At 37.2% G+C, this 21042-nt stretch overlaps 1 protein-coding gene across 1 annotated transcript in view; it reads right to left on the bottom strand.

The window, feature by feature from the left end:
• Positions 1-21042, bottom strand: part of MYO3B (myosin IIIB) — a 197646-nt gene that overhangs the window by 87792 nt on the left and 88812 nt on the right. Inside the window, exons 13-23 of the mRNA XM_075710689.1 lie at positions 20764-20868; positions 17973-18056; positions 17106-17308; positions 16635-16733; positions 15919-16033; positions 15425-15551; positions 15072-15282; positions 13825-13972; positions 13436-13589; positions 11377-11465; positions 9723-9852 (exon numbers count right to left, since the gene is read on the bottom strand). Of these exons, the coding sequence (XP_075566804.1) occupies positions 9723-9852; positions 11377-11465; positions 13436-13589; positions 13825-13972; positions 15072-15282; positions 15425-15551; positions 15919-16033; positions 16635-16733; positions 17106-17308; positions 17973-18056; positions 20764-20868 (1465 nt within the window). The remainder of the gene's footprint in view (positions 1-9722; positions 9853-11376; positions 11466-13435; positions 13590-13824; positions 13973-15071; positions 15283-15424; positions 15552-15918; positions 16034-16634; positions 16734-17105; positions 17309-17972; positions 18057-20763; positions 20869-21042) is intronic.

Raw genomic sequence — 21042 nt, 5'->3', positions numbered from 1 at the left:
ATTTTCTCATATACTACATATTTTACACAAGAATATATTTATAAAAATACTCTCTATATAATACAACTATCAGTATGGACACAGTTCCACTGCTGCTTATTCTGAAAAGAGAATCACTTTACTTCCTATTCAGCATAAGTAAATAAAAAATGAGAAATAGTATTTCCAAAATCAGATCCATATTACAAAACAGAATCTGATAACCATGAAAACTTAGTAATAGTGAGGCCCACCTGGGAATAACCTAATTATAAGTAATTGCTTCAGGAGCAAAAAAAGATGCATTTTTTGGCCCAGATTATTTGAAATGAAAAATCCGTGCTATAGTGAACTGACAAATTCTGATCCTGTTTCTCAATTAGACTAAAGGTTTCTTTAGTCTTATTAGCATGAAGCAGACACAGATCATATTTACAGCTACTTAAAAGCTTTACATTGCTAGACTGGGATTGGAGAAGGGGAGTGTAAATTCAGTGCTGCTATGCTTTCTACTGCATACATTGCAGACACTTCGGTGGTCACTTCCCACATTAGTAAGGCACACACCGGCAAACGCATAGCACCATGTTTACAGCAACAAATAACACTTTGCTTGTAAGCATCATTGCTGCTATGTTTAGATATTGTTTTAACACAGTAGGTTAGTAGACTTCTTGTAGAAGGCAAGGGAAGAAAGACACTGACAGCAGCTGAGATGAAATGAAGGTCAAACTGCTTATATTCCAACATACATAAATGTATGATCTCAGTAAGAAAGGTCTTAACTTTTACCCTTACCTAGTAACGAAGAACATATTATGGTATATAATTAGTTAGTGATAGTGCCCAAGATATTTTTCAGACACAGCCTTGAGTATTATTGGCTACTTTAAGCAACACACCCAATTTTCCAGCTACATTGAATCGGATGTGTAGCCATCTACCTGACTAGGAGTGTGTTCACTGAAACAGAGGCATATCCTGAAATATCACAGGCACATATGTGATCATAGGATACACAAGCAAACCTTATGTGATTCTCAGAACATCACAGCCCCATGACATGACCAAATTTACAGACAGCAGGCAAAGCACATACGCTATAGCCTGACCACGTGATACACAGGTTCCCAGGCACAGGCCAAGGGAAGGTCACGTGGTTCTGGAAAAGAGAGTGGCAGAGAGGGAGCGGATTGCCTGCTGGACAAACTCTTTATCTGCCTACAGCCAGGTGGGCATAGTTTGGGCACCTCTGTCCAAACACAGGACTAAAGATAGGAGTGGCACACTAAGTACAGCTGAGAGCTAACTATCTGAAGCTGCATCTAGAAAAAAAAGAAAAAATTGAAAAATTATTTGGAAAAAGCAATTAGAAGTTATACTGTAAACAATGCTGGAGTTTTCTACTGCTTGATACCCAGATTTTCCTTAGTCAGGTCTGTAGCCTGACTAGCTAGAGACCTAACTGACTGGAGACTGACTGACAGGCTGGCCACAGCCTGATCTGGTCAGTCTCCCAGTTGCTGCATTACAGAACAAAGTGGCTCAGCTTTTTATGATTAATACATAATCAGAAGACACAGGCCATTTCTTTCAGATATTGTCCTTAGCAACTTCTATCCACATCTTTGGTAGCGTACCATTTGATGCTGTTGTATGTAATAAACTCAGGACAACAAACCTTGAAATGTCTGGGGAACAGCAGACAGTACAGAACGCTGCAGTCTATGTCATCGGCAAAGTACCTCACCATCAACATGAGGTTTTTTGTTGCCCCAGCGGATTGCCCTGGTTCCTGTACCACATCTGTAACTGAGATTAGAAGAAAACTACAAAGGTGTATTTTCTGTGAAGACTTCATTGTTGAGGAATTCTCCATTAATTTTCAGCATTAGCCAAAAGTCCCTTATTCTAATTACTTCTACTCAGGACAAACAACAAGTTTAATTATTCTTCCAGAGGTATGTGGAAGAATACTTCTAAAAACATATACAGGTTGAAAATACGGTTACCACACATGCTGATTCAGCTCTGGTCTCCCTCATTGTTTTATGTAATTGACATCCTTTCTCTTGCATGTTATGTAAGATTTTTTTCCCCCAAAATCATATGTGCTTTATCTAGAAAAGTAAAAGTTTGATTATGAGGAACATGGTAGTTATCTCAGTATTTTATCTATGCTCCCTCACCAACAGGAACCAACAGCAAGCATTCAGGTAGCTCACACCTCAGCATCTTGTCTCTAATGATCTCAGGGCTGTCCTGAAACACCAATTAAGCTTCACAGTACTCAGTTTAACCTGAGGCCAAAATAATTTTCTACAAGAACAGTGAATAAACAGGAAACCCAAGAGAAGTCAAAAACTGTGATTTCCAGCCCACTGTATTTTCAGAGTATGTTCCCTCTCCATACAACATATAAAATATTTTATGGTCTATATTCCGTCACTTAGGACCTGCTGCTGAAGCTGCTCCATACATACACAGTCTGATCAAAATCCTACTAAAGCCGGTGAAGATTCCCAATGAATTCAGTGGTAACAATTCAGGTATAAAGATGTCACTGAAATCATATGGAATAAAATGGAGGAACATTTTCTCTGACCTCACTAGGACTATCAGTCTTCTCAGTGGTTAAAAACCTAAGCTAGACAGGATAAAAACGGTGTCAAAACCAGGTTTTGACACTTCAAGAGAAGGGCTATCTTTTAAAAGTCTTAATTTAGGATGAAACATGGTTACAGAACTTTATGAAAGTCCCAGGCCTCCCAATTTTTGAAATCTACGCATTAATGGTGTCGACTACTAATTTAATCAAGTCTCAATGGCTCCTCAACTGAACATTTGCTCCTCTGGATCTCAGCACTTCCATGTATTATCACAGATAGCACAAAATCAGTTATTTTTGTGGTAATTCAAAACATTATTCTCATTTATATTTGTGTCTCCACACTTAATGAAAAAAATACCCATTCATACAAACACCCACAAATGCATTTTCTGTCTTTGACACACACTGTGACCTGCTGTCCAGGCAGTTCATTTATAAGCTCTCCTATGTCAAGCCAAGTCAGGTTTGAATAAGTAAGACAAAGTAAAATACTAAGAGAAAAGATAACACTGGTTTAGTAAAGCACTGGCCTTTATAGTTTGTTGTAGGATGAAGGAATAAAGAAAATGGATAAAAGTACAAAATCATACTATGAAATACTCTGAAACAAATACACAAAATCCAGCACAGACTCAGAGGTTTGTATTCCATCAACTACATTCATCTCTTAGATACATTAACCCTTAACTCAATTATTTTGAAAGAGTGGGAAATATAAGCACGTTCTTTGTAAAGGACACACTAAAAACATCATGGATATTCAAACCAGCAAGGTTATCTGAATATTCAATTAATTTATCTGCTCTACAAACTCATGAGCAAATTTAAAAATAATTGCTCTTCCAGGATTTGATCTTGAGAGCTACTGAATGCTTCCAATGATGTACTGAGCATCTTTGACACAGTTTGACCTTACAGCACATAGTGCCCATAGAAACTGCCTAGTGAACGACTCGTTAAAACAACTACTGTATAATGTTCGCTGAATATTTCTCTATTTAAATTCTGTATATGCTGCACAGTGAGATCCCACAGTCTACTAGTTAATATTAAAACCACTAATATCTTCTGTGTAATACATCTTTTGCTTCCTCAATATCAACACTTTTAAAATTTAATTAGTATACAAGGAAGTGTTAAGATTAATTATTATTCACTCCTGTGAGATAATGTTCATTATAGAATTGAGAAGTTAGGCTAGAAACATGAAAATTGAAATGGTATCTCCTCTCTTCTGAGAGAAAGGTAAAGAAAAATTATTCTCAAGATTTGTTCTACAGAGAATGGCCTATTATGAATCAAATCAGTAAGCTCATCAAGATCTGTTCTTAAACTTTCCCACTTGTACTTTTTTTAGGGCTCAATTTTCAAGCACTTGGAAACAAACAAACAAACAAATCTATGCCCATTGCCCATTTTCAGTACAATGTAATCTGTGAAGTCTTATATTAAAAACAGTGGACTTCTGCTTGGGCAACACTCTTTACCAAACATAAATGTGATAAATCTAACTTGACCAGTCTCAGCTGTTATGCTTACTGCCATGTACAATTCCAGAGATTCACTGACACTCTTTATTTATAGGGAGTTATTCTCAACAGTAAGTAATTATTATCTCTTATATGAAGCTTTAGCAGGACTGAGACCTTAATTTTGATCTGATAGATGGTTCTGCTTCTAGATGAGTTCCATTTTTAGGGCTATTTTTGGGCATGTTTTGGATCCTACTGCTAGCAAGTCTTGAGTATCTGTGCACTGCATTTGTCCTATGACACAAAACTTTAGGATATGAAGAAAAAGAAACACTGAACTGTAAAATGCTCAACTGAAAAACTGAATAAAAAGTAATCCAATACTCTACCTCTCAAACTCAGTTAAGCTCCATTTAATTTAGTTTACTGATGTCCCACATCTGCAACCCAGTAAAGTTCACAATTGTTACATTGCACAGCTGTGGTTTAAAGCCTCTCTTTGCACACAACACACTGGCAGCAAAGCAAAAACGATTAACTTTTATATGGTTTTAACATATGGACCAGTTAGAAGTAGGAAAGCCTCTGTGTCCTGAGTGAAAATACACAGCTTCCATTAACTTGACCCAAATTCTTACAAAATACAAATTCTGATTCATCTTTACGTAGAGAGATTATAATTACAATGGCTTTGTTTCCAATTCATTTGACTTAGAGTGCCTGCAGTTATCTCTTAGAAGTGAAAATATTAACACAAGAGTACCATTGTAAAAAGATTTTATTGTAGGATAAATTAGTAAAATTAAGATGTATTTGAGTCTTTTGTGAGGTGTGGAATTAAGAGAAAAAAATCCGCTAAGCCCAAATGGAAACATGGGATATTTCAGTGCTTAAGTGTGACATGCACCAAGCCAAGAGACCTGCCACTACTTATCACTAGAGGAAGGGTTTGTACTCAATAGGAGTGCACAGTGACAAACATGACAGGTCAAATCATGGTTCCACAGAAAACGATGGCAAAGCATCTACGATTTCAACTGGCCAAGATTTCACTCTATGCCCAGTAGTATCTGTTCATGGGACTGAAATGTGAGAAAATCCATTTGTCTCCCTCAGTTTCTGACTCTTCATGAGGAATCAGCTGCTATCAAAGTTACAGACAAATTAATACTGAGATAGTACTCTTGTCACCAAGGAAGTGGTGAAAAGCAGTTCTTTAAAGTGACTTCCTAGTTCTTGTGTTCTTTAGTGTGCATAAAGAAAGCCTGAAACATTTTTTTCACATTCTTTCTCAGCACATGGTCCATTAGTTGTTTGTTTTGGGTTTTTTTTTTATGAAAGACATACATTGTTTATAATTACTTTTTGTCTGAGGGCTGTAAGCAGGGCTGGAGACTCAAAGGCACAAAGAACACAGACTAAAAGTCAATACTGAGGAGGGGAAATGACCTTTAGCCAGGCTAATTATAAATAATTTGGTTTTGAAAAAAATCTATTTTCCTCCTATTTGGGACAAAAAAAAATTTCCCTTGTTAAAATATCACCATTCTAACTCTTCGGTAAAGGTTGTGAAAAGTTTCATCCCAGTTCTCTTTGACAGATTATGCTCAAACACTTAGGCACCATGAACAAGGAGTGTTTATTAGCAATGGATGATATATTGATACTATATCACTCTGAATGTGTGAGCAATATCCAGTGCTACCAAAATTAGACATGACATTGCTGTAGCGGTAATGGTACTCAGCTCTGTATTTATTCTAAGCAGCCAAGCCCAGCCCCTACAGATCCTCAGAGCTAGGACAGGGAATTTTCCCAGCATCTCTGCTCTGGTGGTGGGAAGGCTGGAGGATTTCCCCTTCCCTCCCTCCAGGTGGCAACTCTCCCCGCCTCTCTCCAGCAACGACCTATGGCAGAGCAGAGCAACCCTGACAAAAGCTCTAAAGGTCTGTGAGTCATAGAAGGGGAAAAAGTCTGCAGAGATTGTGTTTCACAAGCAGAGAATCACGTTCTGCTGCAGCTTTTCTGAGAAGATGAAGCCTGTCTGGCACACCTCCCTATCCCACCAGCATGATCTGGTCAGCTGGGGAACACAAAGAAAGAGAGAGGAAAAGCGGAAGAGGGAGCTGCAGTCTCAAAAAGCCCCAGTGGTGCTTTACCCAAGCAGTCTGATGGTACCACCACTTAAAGGCGGTGCTGCAAAAATTCTTGAGTATTAGGACAGCGAGTCAAATGCTCTGACTACTCACTGATACCACTAGTGAATGTACCAAGGCTCTCCTTAATTTTTCCATGTAAAGCTCTCTTCTCTTACAAGGGGACTCTATTTTCTAGATCACGATTCATTTCCTCTCTGATGCTTTAGCTGCAACAGTGATAAACTAAAACTAGAGACAAACAGCAGTGCATTATATGTGAACGGGAATATGCATATTCAACTGGAGTGGTGGCAACTTTTTCTTTTAAAATGCTCTACTCCTCTCTTGTCTTTGGAGTAAATTCTATTTTAACTTCAGAATATACGGAATTCTCAGCACAAGAAGCTGTGCGTGTAGAAAAAAGTGACAAATATGGAAGCAATTGGGAGAATTGGTAGGTTAAACCAGAATATGTTCATTCAGTTTTGAGGTTAAAGGTCCCTAGAAAGTGCAAACAGATTCCAAAATGTGTGGAACATGCATAAATTTCCACTGAAAGATGACAAAACATGTTGTACACACTACAAAATTAGTGTCAGAATGTTTAAGTTCTAGTGTCTCATATCAGTAATTGTGCACTCTCTTAACTACAATGTATATTTAATGTCCTGCTGTTAATTTCTGGCCCTTTAAACTACACAGTCTGCTACTGTGAAATAGAAGCATTTGTTAAGAGGGGATAAGTATATTTGATAAATTACAGGGATTAACATGATTTTAAATTAGTAAAAGAATTTATTTAATATTTATTTTCTTGCTGCTGCTCAGTTTTTGACAGCAGAAGACATGACAGTTTTATAAATATACTTCAAACAGAGGATCGTCTCAGGGTGGGAAAGGCATCTTTTTGTTCTTACTGGTATTTAAGAAGTACATTTTCAGTGATTGCCAAACCATGTTACCAGTCTCAAATTCCCTCTTGCTTCTGGGATAGCACCACCTAGTGACTATTACACATATTGGAGACTGCTGCTTGGCAAAAACCACCTACGCTGCAAATTCCAGAGCTAGTTGCAAGCAGATGTGAGAATGTGCTGTCACTCATCTTCAAACAAAAGACCAGAGATACTGGCAGAAGGCTCATTTCAAGTCAGGGTTACCTGGAAAGATGCAATATGGCTTCCATGTAAATTATTAACTTTTGCATCAGTCAGTAATCTACAAAAAGCTGAAGAAAATTGGATGAAGATTATGAATCTTGATCTGTATTTTTTATGGTTTGCTTTAGGAATGAAGCACATGTTGAATGGAGGGAAGAGGGCTAAGAGGCAAGGACAGAGTATGATGGGATATTTACACAATCACTATACTTTTGTTTACAAAAGCCTCTTTGTAGAAAGTTAAGAGAATAGCTTTATCTTCCTTTACTGAGCAGAGATGAAGCAGCATTGCCAGTGATACCTTCTGTTCTCAGCCAAACCTTTCATTTATCTTGCAAGCTGCCAAAACTAAACCTGGCAACAATCTGATTTTAGAACACAGAGGCCCCAACACAGGATGTGAGTGCCAATTATATTAGACAGCTGGCAAAAATAGAGCAAAATCACAAAGACTTTTAAAAAATAAAAATGACATAAGGGTTTTAAGCTATTCTTATAACATCATGCACAGGAGTGTACGCACAATAATTTTTTTAACAGGATGTCCTGTACCAACTTGACAGAAATACAGACAACACTCAGCTTCCTATGCGCTCTTCATGGAAAGGTAATGTTCTATGTAAATAGGAAACAAGGAAGGAATGTAAGAGACAAAACAAAAAGGTGGAAATACCCCAACATGATAACTATACATTACTGCAATGAGAAGTATCTTCTTACTGAACCTTTTATGCATCTTGGGCAAAATACCTAAGTGCAGTCCTGCTGCCACTGAAAATAGCTCTAAAAAGCCAGAGGAAGATGAGTTTGCATGAAAGCATCAGCATTCTGATTTAAAAATAGCAATAAAATCAAAAGTAAAATATTTACAATAATTGGGACTGGTAAGTGGGACAAAGCACCTAATTTCTTTCATTCCAACAATAGCTCCAAGGTATAAAATGGCTAGTAAAGAGGGGCGTGGAGGCACATTTGACCAGATGTGAGCTTTCCTTTTGCTTTGCTTGATCCATCCAGCATGGGTAAAAGAATCTCTTCTACCAGTTTAACACAGACTTAAATATCAGAAGTAGACACAAAGATTCTTTGTTCCCCACTTGGGCACAGACCAATCCTACTCCATCTCAAACTATATCCCCCTCTATCTAAGCTTGTCATAGCTGAAAGGAGAAGCAGATTCCTCACTGGATCCTCACCTCTCAGGGACCTCTAAAAGCATAATTTGAAGGGGGGGGGGGGGGTAATCCAGAGTCTTTTAATTACAGGAAAAGAACAGAGACATTGTAACAGGAATCTATTCTATGTAGAATACAAACAGGTATTTTGCTGTAAGTTTTACATGTGCAAAGAAGGCTCCAATATGCGTTTTTCTCCAGATGTCCTTTTTCTACATAGAAATCTCAAGAGAGGTTAAAGGCATCACCAGAGTCTATGACTGGGTTACTGAGGGTGCAGAAATATGGACAGAGCTGCTGCACAGGCACAGAATTGCATCTACAGCCCATGTACAATAAGCCTACACAGAACTACCTAATGCAAGTATGCTTATTTCTATCTGAAAATATGACAACCTCATTTGTACATGTTATATCAGATCACAAGAATTTTGCAGTCTAATACAATCCATCGTATTTAGATTATTCCTTAGTATTACATCTTTTTCTTACCCATTATGAAGAAGATACTTTAAAAATGTAGGAAGTATTGTGAAATGTGTACATTTGTTGGTTTGTTTGCACATATACTGCAGAACTATCATTTGTACAGGTTACCAGTATTCTGTCATCTATCCATGGAGTAATCAAACTTCATCTTGCTGTTTTATTTAGCTATAGATCTGTGCACTTTTGTGTAAGTCAGTGTCAACAAGCTTTAAATCAACTGAATTAATTAATTCTAGCAGATTAGTATGTGTTTTTTATAATTTGTAAGAATCTGTATGTATTGCATCAATGCACCTAAACAGATGGATATTACCTCCAAAACAACTTGATCTACATTACACGATTCATGAACTATAAGACATGGTGCACAAGAATCTATCAGCTGAGAACTGATCTTACTTAGTAAAGGATTAAGAACCAAGAAACTCCCATATTCTCACCCTGCTCTGAGAATGAGTTCTTGCCCTACATGTCACCTAATCTTCCTGTCTCTGGAGTGAGGGATGAATCTTGCTGCCTGGGTTTTTTAGAAGAATTAATGTCCACATATTTAAAAATAAAGATCATAACATTTTAGATATCTAGGAAACTTTAAACAGCAGAGCTGAAAAAGAATTAAAAAAATTTGTCCAGAAACAGGCAGAGTTTTAGAGGTAGCTGAAGAGGTTGCAATGTTAGCAAAGCTGTGCAGAAAATACCTGTTTTTGTTAATGGGCTAGAGAACAGCTGCTGAAGAAGTTTGTTCTCTGAAGTTCGCAACACCACCACTACGTCAGCAGGAAGAGTATCTCTGTTCTTCTCAAGGAACGCAGAGGCGTCATATAATACCTGGCACGGGAAACAAAATCAGAAAAGTTGCCAAAAAGGGTTACCCAAAACCTACTGTTCTTTAAAATGTGAACAGTCAAGATGACCAAGTAGACCAGGTAGTTTGGCTCTGACAAGCCAATGAATTATCTGCAAAGGACTTAAAAGGGTACAGCTACAGCAGTGTCTTCAGAATGTGAACTGGCTATAAACAGCATCTATAGTCATAGCTTGTCACTGCACATGAGAGCGGGTTAAATGGCTTAAATCATGTTGTATTATGCTTTGTCACATCAGACTATGGTATACATGATGCAATATAACAGAGATACCTCATTAAAGCTTAAGTTGACAGTTTATGTGTGAAATAAGAAATGGTTCTCAGGTGGTGATCATCTATGTGTTGTCTGCACCAAAATGAGATCTATAACTAGACCTGTTGGAGGAACAGGAGTAAGTTGCACATCTAGGTACATTAAAATAGGCTTCTCACTGCAAAAATAGTAGTAGGAAAACAAAACATTAACCTATTTAAATTATTTTAATTGTTTTTATTAGAAATTAATGCCTGCCTATTGTATTCGTGTAAAAATCAGTTAATTTTGCTTAACTTTTTATTTTGTTTAAATTGCAGTAATTTTTTAGACCTGTTTTATTATCACTAGCAACATTCCTCTATAAGCCAAATTCCACTGGAGTCCATTAGTTTACACAGAAACTCAATGTTCTCCTGCAATAGAGAACTGGCCAGTAGTGTTTTTATGACTTGGCCATTTGGGTACAAAGAATCTACTAAACCTGTGTGAAATTTTACAGTTATTCCTAAACAAGCGAGAAAGCTGGACAAAGTTTAGTAGAACATATCTTAAAATTCTGGAGTCTTATAATGAGCCAGAGATGAGACTTCATTGATAACTATATAAAAAATGGTTATTTCATTTTGATTTTGTTTACAAACAAAGATTTGGATCTGAAATCACAAGCAAAGCTCATGTTATGTGAAACAACTGGACCATTATTCCCCATATAAAATAATACGTGAACTGCTGAGAATGAAAGAAGTTAGCTGCTACAGAGTACAAGAAAACATCTGTGCTAGCTAGCTCCAGTCTTTCCAATGCTCTCTATAGGATTTTAAGTTCTGTTACAGATGCTCTTTTACACTGCATTTTATCCATATACCTATATGCACTCACACACAGAACTACTGTGGCATTCACAGGATGTTAACAATCGCGTAGCCTGTTCTGGCTCCAGAGAGTTGCTCCTTTGAAATTACTATTGGTAATAGTGTTTCTGGTGCCAGATTTCTCTCAGAATAAAAGGTGGTTACTGTCTACACAATTTGTGAAAGAGCCCTAAGCATAGGTTCTAAAACGGGCTACTACACATGAAAATTTTATCTTAGATCCTCAGTTTCCGTAAACTTTATCATTTTGTCTCTTAAAATGAGAAAAAAAAAAATCATAAGGCAGAAACTTTGGATACAACATATAATGGCCATAGCACTGTTATCTGAACTAAATAAAAACCACAGGACCTTACCTTTCCAGCATAGTGCTGAATACCAAATGACAGTTCTGCTCCTTTTGGTCTCCAGAAATATTTGCATCGTAAGTTATCTTCAAATTTATCTAGACATTGAGAAGAGACACTAATGTAAGTGACTTAGAGTGAGTAAGTAAAATCTTCATCCTAATTAGGGACAGTTTGCTGTTCAAGAAGCCAGAACTACTATAAACACATATATTATCAGATTGCTCAGAAATAGCTGTGTGCCAGCTTCTCTGTGCTTTCTTCCAAGCTGCCACTTCTGAATGGAAAGGCTCATTCTAAATTAGCCCAGTAAGACTGTCTTTCAAATCCCACTGTTTGTGGATAGCTTTGTGCATGGAAAACTATCAAATAAGAGGGGCCAATGAGAAGGTGTGACAACTTCTCCTATTTTGCTATGAACTTGCTTATATATAGATACAGGGTTTGGGGTGGGTTTATTTCAACTATGTACATTCAAAGATGTGCAAAGATCTTGCTTGCTTAAATGCCTGTTATTTGTATTTTCCCTACCTTCCTTTCCCTATTCATTTGGCTTTGTGCATCCTCTTTTAAGTATATGTTAATGTCTTCAGATTAGGACCATCTCTCATTTACCTTTGGACTTTTACAGAAAAAGAGGCTTCTATCTAAAACCTCTTCTAAAGAGGCTGTTTCCCATGACTACCTCTAAAGAGCTGACAGAAAAAGAAACATCACTTTCTAAGAAAAATGTCTTTTATGCCCTGTGATATTTTATATGCTCTTTAATATTTTGTAATGAAATTAGTGCTGATACTGTAAAACTTGCTATTACATTTCTTTATCTGAACAAGCAACTAGAGACCTGAGGCCAGAATCAATTGATAAAATTCCCTGTCATGTTGTGTAGGTCAGAAAATATTATCAAAATGTTCTTTCTAATGTTAGAATCCATTAATATTTTGTGTTAGGTTTTTCTTTCAATTAACTAAGTTTAATCAAGCTTGTATTTAAAGCAAAAAGAACTAAGTTTGGAATTTCAGGGGTCGGGGAAGGGTGGTGGAATTAATGATTGTCTGGCACATCTGGAGAGGGCAAAATATCCCACTTTGCTGTCTCCTTGAGGGATCCTGCTGTACTGTGTACAAATCAGCAGTAAGACTGATCAGCACTGGACCAAGAAAAATGCCTCTGTGGAAGTGTAAGTTCAATATTCAGTATTAACTGATTTATCGACCCACAAGGACAGCTTTAGTACACAAATGAGGATGGGAATGAAACCACAGCATTCATTCTATTTGTGACCTGAATTCAAGTTTCAACTCAGCCTAGCAAAAGTGAAAATTCTTGTCCATATATTGTGCAATTTAACAGGCAGCTGTTACTTCGCTCTGACTAACAGGTTGAGTCACTACTGCAAGTTCCATTGAAGGAACTGGAACTCTCTGTATCATATCTCAGGTAAAAATGTAGCTCTAGTAAATAAAAGCAACACAACAGTTTTAAACATGGTATGCGCTGCACATTTTAAAGTTGGCACGAAGATTTGTTAAAATATATGTAAAGTATGCAAGAAGGAATGGAAATATTCAGCCAGATGGCACACCAGAAATAACACACACTTTCTATTTATGATGAGATAATCTGGAGTGAAGCAGTATTTTCTAATTGGATAAACATGGGCCTAGGAGCCTGGGAGATCTAAATTTTACTCTCAACACTAATGCTGCTCACAGGGTGGTCCTAGACACAAGATTCTACCATGTCTCAGCCTTCCCTTCAGTAAATGGGGATAAATGCTGCTTGATGGACCTCACATACAGGGACAAGACACAGGTTATTTCCTAGTAACACTGGAAAGACAATAAGCCCTTGACACCTGAATATAAGACAACTTTTGTAATATAAAAAGAACAGAAAACACCTAAGCAGAGAAAAATGATGAAGCACCATGAAAAATATACTTAAAATGTTAAATGAAATGGCACAGCATCAGCAGGACAACTAGGCTAGTAAAAATTGAGTAAAGATGTCATTCTGCCCTCTCAAAATATATTTGTTATTTCCCAGAATTTTTGTTTGCACCTACCAACTAAAGTTAGGTCTGTTGCCTGAGGAAATCGACTTTCTTCATCTAGTAGAGACAGGAGACCCATGGGTTTCTGGAGAAACATATCTAGAAGTGGGCGGTTGTCATCATACTCCACTGTAGTAGCATCAATTCCCTCACTCTGATATTCCATCTACAAAGGTACCAGCACAGTTTTAATATTGAACCAGTAAAACCAACATCGTCATTATGACATTTGTGATGCGCAGCAATACCCTACAGGCCCCAACAACATTATTTACAAAACTTCAACCGAAAGATGTCATTATCTTGGATTTAAATCACATACCTATTTTATAGTTTATAATATACTCCTGAATATGATCAGGATGGCTGATTCAACTAGACCTCATCAGAGTTGAATTTACCTGCTCAAGTGCAAAGATATGCTGATTGAAATAAAACTGGATCTGTTCATTAGCAATATTTATGCACAGCTGTTCAAAGGAATTTCTTGCAAAGTTCTCAAATCCGAATATGTCTAGTATCCCAACATTCATCCCATTTTCAGCATTGCTGCATGTGAAAATACAAACAAAATTCATCACGGGCAACACCAAGTTAAAATAAAAATAAACATGGTAACTAAGATTGCATAATTGATTCAATCTGCTGCAAAAAGAGAAAAGCTGGGTTTGAACCTAAGACAACTTGTGCATTTGTTCAGCATCACTAACACTTTTGTTTTCCACTTGCTTCTTAAAAATGTCCATGAAGAAGGCAGGAGAATCACAGGTACACAGTAACAGACACTTAGCAGCCATATTACAACAAGTGGTTTCAATAGGCTGATCCCAAATAAAATCTATTGTCTGCTCCTCTAGGCAGACAAAAGGTGTCAAGCTTTAATAGCATGTTTTTGCTATACTCAGTCAGAAGGGTAATTACCAACTCTGCTGCTGCTACCAGCTGGACTGTTAAGAGCCCATGTGCTAGCTCAAGTATGCTCATACCACAGTCACCACTAGAACTGCAAGTATGGACGAGGACATGTCTATACAATATAGGGAAGTGCCAAGTAGAGATCTCGGAACAGAGGCATTTTCACATCACCTAAGGGGTTCTCTTTTTTCTAAAAATCTCCCTGGCTGCTCAAAAAGACCAAAGCAGCCAGATCAGTACCTGGCAATGAAATCATACGGATGCACAATGTGAACTTTTCTGTAATTATGAAAAATAAAAAAATCATTACTTACATCTCAAGCAGCAGCACAATAATAATCCAAGATCTGTATTTATTACTAGCTTACAAAAGCAGAAGGACTGTAAAGATTGTGAATACATACTGAAGTTTTACAGTGTACTCCAATTATTTACCAGCCTTTGGTATGCTTTTAATGTTCACTACATAGGAAGCATCTTTTTAAAGAATTGTACAGCACTTTAACCACCCAATTTCCATTGACTTCAGTAGCTAAATTCCACTCAGCTCTTTGAAAATGTTGGAGTTAATGTCCTGGAAACAGAATTCAGTATCACAGCATGAAAGCCATTTTGAAGCCTTAGCCAAAATAAACACAGCACCCTTTCTGCAAAATGAAAAATATACAAATGGATGAACCCATCAAAGACATATGCACAGTAAATACACATGATTCAGTGATGTGTAACTTGCCATATATTTTTATCTGGCTGAAGCAGCGTATTAATACGATTTACGATCCAGCTGAAGAGCCGGCCATAAAGTGCTTTAGACATGGCATCTCGCACGTCAGCTGCTTTGTCCACGGTGTTTGTTCGGATAATAGTCTCCCCTCGTGTTACAACACAATGGGAGGTTAGGGCCTCTTGAAGTTCTTCTGACCCAATACTTAGTAGTGCAGCAGCTAAAAGACAGTGGAAAAAAGATACATGACTGATTATGCAGTGGAAATCACCAGCATTGCCCGACTGTTACCATGAGTTAGAGATTCTCACAAATACAGTCAAATTGCATTTACAGAACTGACAATGTCAAAATGTATTTACCATTATCTAAGGCTTCTGGATTGGGAACCTCACTTTTATCTGTTTGGTGTTGTGAAGAAATGGCAGCAAACTCAATATTTCCAGTATTTAAGATTCCAGTCAGAATTCTGTACACTGAGTACACTTCCTGTAAAAAATGACAAGAAGCACTTTAAGGAATCCAATTAGATATATAGATCATATTTAGGCTACGAAAGAAAAAGGTGGGCACTGGAATGGCTATCAAAGCTTGTAGCTTGCTCTGAGACCAAGTTCTACAAATTTAAGTAAGCTCATATTGACACAGTGTCGTAGCCTGAGTACCAACTGAGACCTCAGCCTGGTCTTGTCTTCCGAGTGTGTGGTTATGCTTTCACAGTTCACTTCTGTCATAAGAGAGATTCTGTGGCACAGGTGTGTATCCACAAAACCAAAATGGCAGCCTGTGCACAGGCAGCACTGGAGGTGTTTTTTATAAAGAAGGTCAATAACAGTTTAGCAACTGGATTCCTTACCTCGTCAGTGAATCCTATAATTCTAAAGCAATGCTGAATTGCTTCAAATTGTCTTCCGTAGGAATCTTTAGTAACAATATCATGCATTACTCTTCCAGTTTCGTTATCAATGTATCTAAATAGAGAGGGAGAAAGAAAGCACCATACTACCAGATATGCCAGCACAACCTCCAGTACTTCAATGCAAGTACCTTAGGAACTGGAAACAACATTTATTTGAATATCTTCCAATGATATACTTTGGTGCTAATTCGTAAGATGTTTTTGTTTCTGTTGCACTAACTTTTGCTTATTCTTTGTTAATATGTATTATAGTGTTACTAACATTTCACTCACATCCCCTCACCCAACATGTCAGATGCACCCAAAGTACAAATACCGATTAAAAAACACAACTCCAAAGCATATTCTGGGTTCTTACTGAAGCATTACAGTAAGAAATCATAAGGTAATTATCCTGATTTGAAAGTATGACAGAATATCTACATAATAATAAGCTTGATTCTTCCTCCTCCTCTTTAAATAGTTCTAGTGCTCAAACAAATACAAATAAATGTAATGCCTTATTGTCCATCCTCTTCTTTGCTTGGGAGGATTAAAAAAGATCCTTAAGGGATGGAGAAGAATTAAGAGAGATTCTAAGGCATCATACTGAAAGCAAGAGCTGATCAATAGCTAATTACAACAAGCAGTTAAAATAAGTGAGTGATAGTTACCTAGGAGGCTTTTTATCAGGAAGTCTATATTCAGAAAGTTTCTTCTGATGATAAAGGCCAGCATAAATATAATAAAATATATGGAAATTTTTCTCTCCCCTGGAAAAGAAAAAAAGTATCCTTTTGAAGCACACGTTTATTCTTGCGGCATCTTGTACAATGTAAAAGTAGAAGTTCGCATCATGAGCTCACTGAAGTAGGTGGCAAATCTCCCACTTGTTTTAATGGTGCAGGATCAGCAACTGTGAAACACAGAAAACCCAGCCAACCACAATATTTCTCCAAAGAATGGAGCAGTTCTGGCTTCCACTCCAAAAGAACCTAACTGACTATTCTTGTCGTCATAGCACTGTACAAAGAATCACTGCTTTAGCAGAAGACACGAAAACATTTAAAATAAATAATTTTGGAGAATTAAACAGAAACCAAACATTATATAAATGTGAAAGGACAGACAATTAATATACCTACACAGCCTGTTTTATGACCCTTGATTTTTCAAGTAGATATTCAGAAATCTTTGCCCCCATTACAGCTCCCGTGGGTGTAAACATCATTTCCAGATATTTTCCAAAGCGACTTGAGTTGTCATTGATGGCGGTGCAGGCATTCCCAAATGCTTCAACCAGAGGATTCACCTGAAGAATTTTCTCACGCAAAGCACGGTTATTGGCCTTGACAGAACACATACAGATCAGAAGGATCACTAAAAGAATATATTGCTTACCCACAATGCAATTCTTGCTTTGGAAGCACAGCATCCCTTTCTCATGCTTGTATGGACTTGGATGCTGTGTTAACCTTTCTACTTACACAACAACAGGGCCAACAAATTGACGAGGAACTCTCCCACAGGTAGGAAAAAACAGATTCTTCTTTCTCTGCAATTGTTCTGTCTCTGAGGTGTCATATAATTAGAGTACCAAAACCATCAAAAACTAAACACATCTACTTAACCTTAACCTTACACACTTGATTATCCCATCATTTTGCACTAATAGCATTACTCATAACATTTAAATGTGTAAGAACTTCTAAGATTAGTGCCATAGCAAGATCTGTCATTCTTTATTGTATAAATGAACAATGGTATATGTGATAAACACTGTAGATAACTACAGGCACTGAACACTTGGGATCTGGCACCTTCTCTTTAAAAAAAAAATATTGAATAGCTTGGTGTGGGTCATACTGTAGTATCTTAATTCAATACTCTCACACACATTATTACTCCATCCCTAACTCAATTCACATGAATAGCTTTAAGTATTAAAGATTAAATGAAATGGAAATTGGGGAGGATCTGTTCATAGTTTTACATGATTGGCTAAGAAATACCTTTCCCAAGAAGGTCAAATGTTGGACGATCAGATGGGCACTTTCTGTCTTTCCAGCACCACTTTCCCCACTGATAATAATGCACTGAACACACAAAACAAAACAGTTAAATGCACAGCTCACCACATGGTCAATTTCAGCTATTACTGCTCCTATCCATTATTTAAAGTTTAGTACCAAAATACTACAAAATAGTTTAAGGGTCAACTCCCTCAACTCTCTTCTGAAAGGAAAGATTAGCAAAGGATCAGTGTAATAATTTATTCCCTAGATTACTAAAATGCATCTTGCAATGCCTGATAGCAATGTACGCATGTGTGAAGCAGTGACTGAATTTCTAAGGGGTAAGACACATAAACGAGTGACCCCATCTACAGCCTAACACATGTTGTACAGATACACGGCTTGTTTCAAAAGCTTAAAACTGAGAAAATTGCCACAGCTCCATTGATGTGACATAATTCAAAAGTGCATCTGAGCTCACTGCATTGACTTGATATGAATTAACATGAAACACAGGGTACAGCTGTATTTAACACACTTAAAGTCTGCTCCTGGCTTTAAAAATAATCTTAAATACTTGCTGCTGTGTAGAGAGGTTATTCTGTAGGTGATGCTGATATTCAAACTAGAACAGCAAGCTAGCATCTAAACATTTCAGAAAAATATGCATCTGTTCATTGGATGATTCTGGGAGAATGTATCCATCGTGTTCTTGAGTCAGCAGTCCTTAACACATGGCACTTTATAGGCTCTCCAAATGTCTTCCAGACTCAAGGATTAGCTAGAATGGTCTAAATCACTTGGTATCCTCCTCTCTGCTGTTATGCTTCATGGACGAGATGGAAGGAGAAAGCCAGTACACCTTGAAGGCCAGTTCACACCTGAACACTGAAGCATGAACCCTTCAGATCATAGCAAGTAAGAATTCTAACAGCATTTATTATCTTCCCATTTTTTCATGTGTTCTACAGATCACCAGTACAAATATTAGTCTACTTAAGGTACAGTATCAACTGACATAGAATTAAAATGTTAACACTGAGCAGTTGCATAGATTCGTGTGTTTTTATGCAAACACCTGAAAATTATTTGCACCACACTGTGAACATACATGATTCTTGGCTGGGAGAAGATACAAGGTCCTAAAATACTTGAGGCAATGATAATTCATATAGAACTGAGCTTTGTGAAAAGGTCTGAAAGATGTAGCAGTTCTCTGGTGGTGTCTTGTGATGTCTGACAGCAGGTGCAGGTATTGACTCTAAATAATGTGTGCAATATGACATTTGCAGCTCATTTATTTGCTTCTTGTTGGGTGTTTTGTTCTTCCTGGAAACAGATAACTCAGTGATGGATTTACAGGGGTACAATACCTAACTCAATTGTCTCTGTGTGACTAGAAGTCATGTACAACAGTTTATACAGTTAAAGCCCATGAGTTCTTGTAGAACACATAAAACTCTTGTAGAATTGGCCAGAACTTGACTTTAGCTTCAGGAGAAATGTTAGACCTGGAGTCTATTTTTAGGCTTCACAGGAAAACACAAGGGAAAGCTCAATGGACAAAGCAAATATAATCAATACATTTTTGATCTGGCTACACTGTTTATCTAATGCACCTTTACCTGAAGAACCAACACAACATTGGCCAGGTAATGTAGATAAACATGCTCCTGTAATCCTTTCCAAACAGCAAATAAGACACTGATGTAGATCTAAATGCAAATTACTTCTTAAACGGGTACGAAACATATAATATTAAAGATGTACAAAGTTAGCCTGATGGGCTGATGTCAAAACTAATTTTTTGCCCCAGATAACAAGTTTTCACATAACTTATTCTACATGAGTACTTGGCCTCCATCAAAGAGCATATAAGCCATTAAAGAAGTACTAGCCATCTCTCAGGCCAGTGTACTTCGACATACTCAGTAGAACTCCTTTTTTCTTCATCTTCAATGTCCCTTTTATTTGTCTTTGTTGCTTGGTATTTTCTGATTGTAGTTTTTTTTATTAATTTATTCTGCTTTTGTGATTTTAAAAAAGCATTTTCTATGAGTTATTGTGTTATGTGCATGGTAAGATCAGGAGGATTTTATAAATAAAAATAATTACTAGCCCTCAATATTCACATGCATACAACACATCAAATTAGAAAGACTACAAAGTTACAATCTTAAGAATGTAATAAAAAGAAATCTAGCTTCTACAGCATAGTAATTCATTCTCATTAAAATCATTGCTATATAATTGGATTTGTGTCCTTATTACATTTATGTTAGACCTATCCTTAATATATTTTACTAAAAAAAAATTAGCTAATGGTTCCCATTTTTTGTGACTTGTAGTTAAAGGAATTGATTATCCGTTATCTTTATGAATGGAGAAGTGGTTCAAACTCTGCTAATCTGCTATGGCATTGAGACCCTCCTGTTTTACACAAGTGTAAATTATTACCATACCCAGTGCAAGACAGGCTTGTCTAGAGCGTACCGCAGCACTCTGCAGCTGGTGTCAACAGCCAGGACTTCACCGGTATCCAGGAAACTATATTGGTCAGGTAACCCTATCATCTTATTTAACCTTCTGGTCTCTTTTATGCCACTGTGTCCTCTCCAGAATTCCCAAACCTGACTAGATTTCTACTCCGGTTTTCCTGATGTAGGAATAAAAGGCTTAAAGAAAAGAATTTCCCAAAGTACAATATAACAGAACATCAGCCATAGCCAGGTAGCATAGTGGCAGTACAATTAATATGAAATCTAAACCAAAATGAACAGATTCTTACCTGATCTTTGCTGAATGTAACCATACTTTGGTAGGCAGCATCTGCAGAGGCAAATATGTGGGGGGGATTTGATGAACGCTTCACACCATGGTAAAGCTTGGAGAACTAAATTTAAAAAAGAACACACAATAGTCAAAATACGCAACTTGGCTAAATAATTAAGAACTGAAAAGAGGATAGTGACTATCTTCTGCCAGTTCAACAGAAGGTAGTTGCCTGTTTTACCACAGAATTTCCACTGAATCACCTGGAAGAACAGTGGTAATTCTTGGCACTGCC

This window comes from Pelecanus crispus, chromosome 5 (genome assembly GCF_030463565.1).
Source record: "Pelecanus crispus isolate bPelCri1 chromosome 5, bPelCri1.pri, whole genome shotgun sequence".
Classification (NCBI taxonomy): Eukaryota; Metazoa; Chordata; class Aves; order Pelecaniformes; family Pelecanidae; genus Pelecanus; species Pelecanus crispus.
The sequence above is the reverse complement of the archived record's forward strand: the minus strand, read 5'-3'. Positions and strand labels throughout refer to the sequence as shown.